The following is an 8,377-nucleotide window of genomic DNA, read 5'->3' as shown; positions in this document are numbered from 1 at the left end:
TTTCCAAGAGAGACCTGGTCCAATCTTTTCCAAGAGAGACCTGGTCCAATAGCAGCAGGGAGAACAACGTGTCTTTACCAAGAGAGACCTGGTCCAATAGCAGCAGGGGGAACAACGTGTCTTTACCAAGAGAGACCTGGTCCAATAGCAGCAGGGAGAACAACGTGTCTTTTCCAAGAGAGACCTGGTCCAATAGCAGCAGGGGGAACAACGTTTCAGACAAAACAACTTACATACACTAACACAACATTAAACACAACTATAAACACACACACAGTACAACAACAAGAGAGACCTGGTCCAATAGCAGCAGGGGGAACAACGTGTCTTTTCCAAGAGAGACCTGGTCCAATAGCAGCAGGGGGAACAACGTGTCTTTACCAAGAGAGACCTGGTCCAATAGCAGCAGGGGGAACAACGTGTCTTTACCAAGAGAGACCTGGTCCAATAGTAGCAGGGGGAACAACGTGTCTTTACCAAGAGAGACCTGGTCCAATAGCAGCAGGGGGAACAACGTGTCTTTTCCAAGAGAGACCTGGTCCAATAGCAGCAGGGGGAACAACGTGTCTTTTCCAAGAGAGACCTGGTCCAATAGCAGCAGGGGGAACAACGTTTCAGACAAAACAACTTACATACACTAACACAACATTAAACACAACTATAAACACACACACAGTACAACAACAAGAGAGACCTGGTCCAATAGCAGCAGGGGGAACAACGTGTCTTTTCCAAGAGAGACCTGGTCCAATAGTAGCAGGGGGAACAACGTTTCAGACAAAACAACTTACATACACTAACACAACATTAAACACAACTATAAACACACATACAATACACCAGATACATATTACATTAAAAACACAAATATATTGACTAAAAACAGCTGTCCTAAAAACAATTACACTCCTCTATGCAATTTACATCCATCAAGTGTTTAAACTCCACCAACGAAACTAGATTATCACATTTTAAAATGTTCAGGAGACAATTCCAGGACCACGGTGCTAAGTAACTAAAACTATTTCTACCATGACTTGTTCTAATTTTAGGTTAGAAGCAAATGAGAATGGGACCGTAATTGATATTTACAGTGGGGCAAAAAAAGTATTTAGTCAGCCACCAATTGTGCAAGTTCTCCCAATTATTAAAAAGATGAGATAGGCCTGTAATTTTCATCATAGGTACACTGCAACTATGAGAGACAAAATGAGAAAAAAAATCCAGGAAATCAAATCGTAGGATTTTTAATTAATTTATTTGCAAATTATGGTGGAAAATAAGTATTTGGTCAATAACAAAAGTTTATCTCAATACTTTGTTATATACCTTTTGTTGGCAATGACAGAGGTCAAACGTATTCTGTAAGTCTTCACAAGGTTTTCACACACTGTTGCTGGTATTTTGGCCCATTCCTCCATGCAGATCTCCTCTAGAGCAGTGATGTTTTTGGGCTGTTGCTGGGCAACACGGACTTTCAACTCCCTCCAAAGATTTTCTATGGGGTTGAGATCTGGAGACTGGCTAGGCCACTCCAGGACCTTGAAATGCTTCTTACGAAGCCACTCCTTCGTTGCCCGGGCGGTGTGTTTGGGATCATTGTCATGCTGAAAGACCCAGCCACATTTCATCTTCAATGCCCTTGCTGATGGAAAGAGGTTTTCACTCAAAATCTCACGATACATGGCCCCATTCATTCTTTCCTTTACACTAATCAGTCGTCCTGGTCCCTTTGCAGAAAAACAGCCACAAATTCCATTCTATTCCATTCAATGCATCATGTAAAAAACCTTGAATATCAAACCGCTTCCATTTTCTTTTCGTAATAACACGTGGAGATTTCTTAGGAATATTACCACACAGGCAATAGCACAGCGATCATGATCATGTCATTTGCAAATATACCAGAAGCATTGAAACGATGAGGAGTATTGGTTCAGATCAAATCAATCAAAGAGGATTTCAGAGGCTACTTTATATTCAAACTTGTTACACTGTTGACAATCTGAATGAGATTATAGGTATTATAGGCACAGAATTTTAAGTTGATCAGAGCTAGATGTTAACCAGTACAGAATCAGATCACCCATCAGTCCAGAGAGCCAACAGTAGCAGATGGAGTTCTATAACAACCAGATACAACAATATTTAAAGATGAGCCAAGGTTTAGGTTCAGAGACAGATATTCAAATTGCTTAGGTTTAGTAACAGAAGTCAGAACGACCGCCGAGAACTTGTCTTTTACAGCAACACCCTTAGATTTACCATCTGTATGGAAAACATTGTAACCATTTATGCCAATATTTTTGGTCTGTAATAGATTTTTTTTAAGCCAGGTTTCAGAAAGCATAAATACATCCGTGTCGGCAGTTTTTATCCATATATTCACAAAATCAAGCTTTGGCAGAAGACTTTTTACATTCATATGCAAAAACGTCAGGCTACTCTGACTACCTAATTCGGCAGGAGTAAGAATGTCAGGACCTGGATTAGATAGTAGGTATAGAGATGAACATACTTTGGTGCGAAAAGTGCAAATCAATCCCAGAACAACAGCAAAGGACCTTGTGAAGATGCTGGAGGAAACAGGTACAAAAGTATCTACAGTGGGGAGAACAAGTATTTGACACACTGCCGATTTTGCAGGTTTTCCTATTTACAAAGCATGTAGAGGTCTGTAATTTTTATCATAGGTACACTTCAACTGTGAGAGACGGAATCTAAAACAAACATCCAGAAAATCACATTGTATGATTTTTAAGTAATTGGTATGGTAAATCTGTGTTGTCATGGGCCTGGTCTAGTAGAGCTGTGTTGTGATGGGCCTGGTCTAGTAGAGCTGTGTTGTGATGGGCCTGGTCTAGTAGAGCTGTGTTGTGATGGGCCTGGTCTAGTAGAGCTGTGTTGTGTTGGGCCTGGTCTAGTAGAGCTGTGTTGTGTTGGTCCTGGTCTAGTAGAGCTGTGCTGTAATAAGCCATGTCTGGCTCTTCTCTCCTGGGGATGGTGGAGGTTGTTTCAGAAAGTGAAGCGGGGAGGCCTCTGCTGCTGGGGTGATACATCCTTTAGGTCCTTGGTAAAGGTTCTGATACTGTCCTGATCAAGATGTACATTATTATATAAGTGTTCACATGTCAGAGTGGGGTGGTGAGCCGTTCTGACGTCGAGCAGTGAGGCCCAGTCCACAGTGATCTGTTGATTTATTTTGTCTATCAACTTTCCTGGGAAGTCTTTTCTTGGTAGGAGGGTAAACACAACTATATTAGTTGCTGGGAACATAGCCTGTGCCCGTTCTGCCACTCTTCTCACTGCCCCAGATACATTTTCACCTTTGGCATGAAGGTGGTTTGTGCCAGTGTGGATGATGATGTTGTCAGTTGTGTCAACCCTGGTATGACTGAGTAGCTGCAATACACTCTCAGTTGTAGGACGCCAGAACTTATACACCTGGTGTCTAGGGAATCATCTCTGCTGGACTAAGAACTTCCCATTTCAATCAATAAGGATTGCAGTTGTGGTTGATAGTCTGGGTGAAGCAGACTGGGAAGCTGGTATTCTGACCTGGGCTGGAGCAGACTGGGAGGCTGGTATTCTGACCTGGGCTGGAGCAGACTGGGAGGCTGGTAGGTTGACCTGGGCTGGAGCAGACTGGGAGGCTGGTATTCTGACCTGGGCTGGAGCAGACTGGGAGGCTGGTATTCTGACCTGGGCTGGATCTGACTGGGAGGATGGTATTCTGACCTGGGCTGGAGCAGACTGGGAGGCTGGTATTCTGACCTGGGCTGGATCAGACTGGGAGGCTGGTATTCTGACCTGGGCTGGAGCAGACTGGGAGGCTGGTATTCTGACCTGGGCTGGAGCAGACTGGGAGGCTGGTATTCTGACCTGGGCTGGAGCAGACTGGGAGGCTGGTATTCTGACCTGGGCTGGAGCAGACTGGGAGGCTGGTAGGTTGACCTGGGCTGGAGCAGACTGGGAGACTGGTATTCTGACCTGGGCTGGAGCAGACTGGGAGGCTGGTATACTGACCTGGGCTGGAGCAGACTGGGAGGCTGGTATTCTGACCTGGGCTGGAGCAGACTGGGAGGCTGGTATTCTGACCTGGGCTGGAGCAGACTGGGAGGCTGGTAGGTTGACCTGGGCTGGAGCAGACTGGGAGGCTGGTATTCTGACCTGGGCTGGAGCAGACTGGGAGGCTGGTATTCTGACCTGGGCTGGAGCAGACTGGGAGGCTGGTATTCTGACCTGGGCTGGATCAAACTGGGAGGCTGGTAGGTTGACCTGGGCTGGAGCAGACTGGGAGGCTGGTATTCTGACCTGGGTGAAGCAGACTGGGAGGCTGGTATTCTGACCTGGGTGAAGCAGACTGGGAGGCTGGTATTCTGACCTGGGTGAAGCAGACTGGGAGGCTGGTATTCTGACCTGGGCTGGAGCAGACTGGGAGGCTGGTATTCTGACCTGGGCTGGAGCAGACTGGGAGGCTGGTATTCTGACCTGGGCTGGATCAAACTGGGAGGCTGGTAGGTTGACCTGGGCTGGAGCAGACTGGGAGGCTGGTATTCTGACCTGGGCTGGAGCAGACTGGGAGGCTGGTATTCTGACCTGGGCTGGAGCAGACTGGGAGGCTGGTATTCTGACCTGGGCTGGAGCAGACTGGGAGGCTGGTAGGTTGACCTGGGCTGGATCAGACTGGGAGGCTGGTATTCTGACCTGGGCTGGAGCAGACTGGGAGGCTGGTATTCTGACCTGGGCTGGAGCAGACTGGGAGGCTGGTATTCTGACCTGGGCTGGAGCAGACTGGGAGGCTGGTATTCTGACCTGGGCTGGATCTGACTGGGAGGCTGGTATTCTGACCTGGGCTGGAGCAGACTGGGAGGCTGGTATTCTGACCTGGGCTGGATCAGACTGGGAGGCTGGTATTCTGACCTGGGCTGGAGCAGACTGGGAGGCTGGTATTCTGACCTGGGCTGGAGCAGACTGGGAGGCTGGTATTCTGACCTGGGCTGGAGCAGACTGGGAGGCTGGTATTCTGACCTGGGCTGGAGCAGACTGGGAGGCTGGTATTCTGACCTGGGCTGGAGCAGACTGGGAGGCTGGTATTCTGACCTGGGCTGGAGCTGACTGGGAGGCTGGTATTCTGACCTGGGCTGGAGCAGACTGGGAGGCTGGTATTCTGACCTGGGCTGGAGCAGACTGGGAGGCTGGTATTCTGACCTGGGCTGGAGCAGACTGGGAGGCTGGTATTCTGACCTGGGCTGGAGCAGACTGGGAGGCTGGTATTCTGACCTGGGCTGGATCTGACTGGGAGGCTGGTATTCTGACCTGGGCTGGATCTGACTGGGAGGCTGGTATTCTGACCTGGGCTGGAGCAGACTGGGAGGCTGGTATTCTGACCTGGGCTGGAGCAGACTGGGAGGCTGGTATTCTGACCTGGGCTGGAGCAGACTGGGAGGCTGGTATTCTGACCTGGGCTGGAGCAGACTGGGAGGCTGGTAGGTTGACCTGGGCTGGAGCAGACTGGGAGGCTGGTATTCTGACCTGGGCTGGAGTAGACTGGGAGGCTGGTATTCTGACCTGGGCTGGAGCAGACTGGGAGGCTGGTATTCTGACATGCGCTGGAGCTGACTGGTAGGCTGGTATTCTGGCCTGGGCTGGAGCAGACTGGGAGGCTGGTAGGTTGACCTGGGCTGGAGCAGACTGTGATGGTGGTATTCTGACCTGCGCTGGAGCTGACTGGTAGGCTGGTATTCTGACCTGGGCTGGAGCAGACTGGGATGGTGGTATTCTGACCTGGGCTGGAGCTGACTGGTAGGCTGGTATTCTGACCTGGGCTGGAGCCGACTGGGATGGTGGTATTCTGACCTGGGCTGGAGCTGACTGGGATGGTGGTATTCTGACCTGGGCTGGAGCTGACTGGTAGGCTGGTATTCTGACCTGGGCTGGAGCTGACTGGTAGGCTGGTGCAGGCTGTGTGGTGGAGGCCATGCTGGTTTTGCTGGTCTCAGGTTCTGCCTGTGTTGTGCCAAGCTGGTGGACTTGTTCTTTAGATGCAGAGGACATAATGACTAGCTGCTGGTTGAGGGTGTCAATGTACTTTTCTCTCTGCTCTAGCTCCTCTCTCGTTGTGCTCAGATGGTCTCTAAGGTCATCATTTGTCTGACTCAGTTTGTCCATTCTGCTTTTTAATTTAGCAATAGATGCTCTGCTCTCCTCCCAGAACTGTTTCACCTCTTCTTTTAGTTTCCGGACAGTGTCCTCCTCTTGAAGCTTGTTCTATGACCTCTGCTTCGACTAGAGAGAGGGTGTTGTGGAAACGTTGCATAGCAGGTGTTCTTGGTGTTGTAGACATGTCCTTGGCTCTGTGTGCAGCAGGTGATGTAGGTAGAGGGACACTGAGTGCTTCTTGCTGGGTCACAGAGGCTGTTGGGTGCCCTTTTCTCCACCATCTCCCTCCTTGACTTTTTACTCCGTTTCTGAGATGAGTTCAGCTTCTACTTTTAGGGTAGCAAACATATTCTCTAAAGCCTGGAGGCTTTAATCCTTGCCTTGTATCAATACAGTTCCATTATTGTAGAAGTTTACTGTTTGATACGTGTTGCTATGAACATACAAGTGTCTTACATCATTTAAAAGGCTAACTTCTTGTTAATCCAACTGCGTTGTCAGATTTCAAAAAGGCTTTACGGCGAAAGCATATCATGCAAATATCTGAGGACAGCGCCCCACATCAACATATTTTTCAACCAGCACAGGCTTCACAAAATCACAAATAGCGATTAAATGAATTTCTTACCTTTGAAGATCTGTTTGCAATCCCAAACAGGGGAACAGAGGTCCCAGCTACAACATGACGTTTGTCGTTTTGTTCGATAAAATCCTTCCTTATATCCCAAAATGTCTGTTTAGTTGGCGCCATTGATTTCAGTAATCGTTCAACATGCAGGGAAAGGAGTCCAAAAAGAAACTCGGAAACTTCGTCCAAACAAGTGAAACGATGTTTCTATTTAATCCTCAGGTAGTCTAAAATGTAAATAAAACTATAATATTTCACATGGAAAATATTATGTTCAATAGGATAGGAAAATTCTCCCTCGCACGCAGAAAGACTGATTTGGTTCTGGTGGTAACCAAACAAAAACTCCAAATACTTGTTCATTTTTCAAAAAATGGAACCTGGAAACTTGAACAAAGACTGTTGACATCTAATGGAAGCCATAGGAATTGCAATTTGGGTGAAGGACATATTTGGAAATAATAGGTTTCCATAATAAGAGCCTGGGAGATGGGGGGGGGGGGGATCTGGTTGGATTCTCTTCAGATTTTTGCCTGAATCCGCTCTGCATGCATTATTTGGTGTTCTACTTTGAACATGGACAATATTTTGCAGAATTCTGCGTGCAGAGTCTCAATTTGGTGTTTGGCCCATTTGGTGAATTCTTGGTTGGTGAACGGACCCCAGACCTCACAACCATAAAGGGAAATGGGTTCTATAACTGACTCAAGTATTTTTAGCCAGATCCTAATTGGTATGTTGAATTTTATGTTCCTTTCGATGGCATAGAATGCCCTTCTTGCCTTGTCTCTCAGATCATTCACAGCTTTGTGGAGCTGATTTTTAGGTATGCATTTTTTTGTGTGCTCTAGGGCAACATTGTCTAGTTGGAATTTGTATTTGTGGTCCTGGTGACTAGAACTTTTTTGGAACATCATTATTCGTTGAGATACATGTTGAAGAGGGTGGGGCTTAAGCTGCATCCCTGTCTTACCCCACGGCCCCGTGGGAAGAAATGTGTGTGTTTTTGCCTATTTTAACCGCCCACTTGTTGTTTGTATACATGGATTTTATAATGTCATGTGTTTTTCCCCCAACACCACTGTCCATCCATTGTATAGCAGACCCTCATGCCAAATTGAGTTGAAGTTTTTTTTTAAATCAACAAAGCATGAGAAGACTATGCCTTTGTTTTGGTTTGTTTGTTTATGCAGGATGAATATGTGGTCTGTCGTACAATATTTTTTTTTTTAAATCCATTTGACATTTACTTAGTACATTGAAGTGCAGCTCAGTTTCTACCTCATTTTCTGGGCAGTGAGAACATAGCCTGCCTTCTCTTGAGAGCCATGTCGGCCTACGGCGGCCTTTCTCAATAGCAAGGCTATGCTCACTGAGTCTGTACATAGTCAAAGCTTTCCTTAAGTTTGGTCAGGTATTCTGCCACTGTGTACTCTCTGTTTAGGGCCAAATAGCATTCTAGTTTGCTCAGTTTTTTTGTTAATTCTTACCAATGTGTCAAGTAATTATCTTTTTCTTTTCTCATGATTTGCTTGGGTCTAATCGTGCTGCTGTCCTGGGGCTCTGTGGGGTTTGTTTGTGAACAGA

The 8,377-nt window shown here is 47.1% G+C and overlaps 1 protein-coding gene across 1 annotated transcript in view; it reads right to left on the bottom strand.

Moving 5' to 3' along the window:
* Window positions 1-6,171, bottom strand: part of LOC135563123 (uncharacterized protein DDB_G0271670-like) — a gene marked incomplete at its 3' end in the record, with an annotated part of 10,472 nt that extends 4,301 nt beyond the window's left edge. The window contains exon 1 of the mRNA XM_065006098.1: window positions 5,572-6,171. Coding sequence (XP_064862170.1) covers window positions 5,572-6,171 — 600 coding nt within the window. The remainder of the gene's footprint in view (window positions 1-5,571) is intronic.
* Window positions 6,172-8,377: the final 2,206 nt, after the last annotated feature.

The sequence above is a fragment of the Oncorhynchus nerka genome, linkage group LG20 (genome assembly GCF_034236695.1).
Source record: "Oncorhynchus nerka isolate Pitt River linkage group LG20, Oner_Uvic_2.0, whole genome shotgun sequence".
NCBI classification, from domain to species: Eukaryota; Metazoa; Chordata; class Actinopteri; order Salmoniformes; family Salmonidae; genus Oncorhynchus; species Oncorhynchus nerka.
Note: the sequence above shows the minus strand (reverse complement) of the source record. Positions and strands in the feature narration are given on the sequence as shown.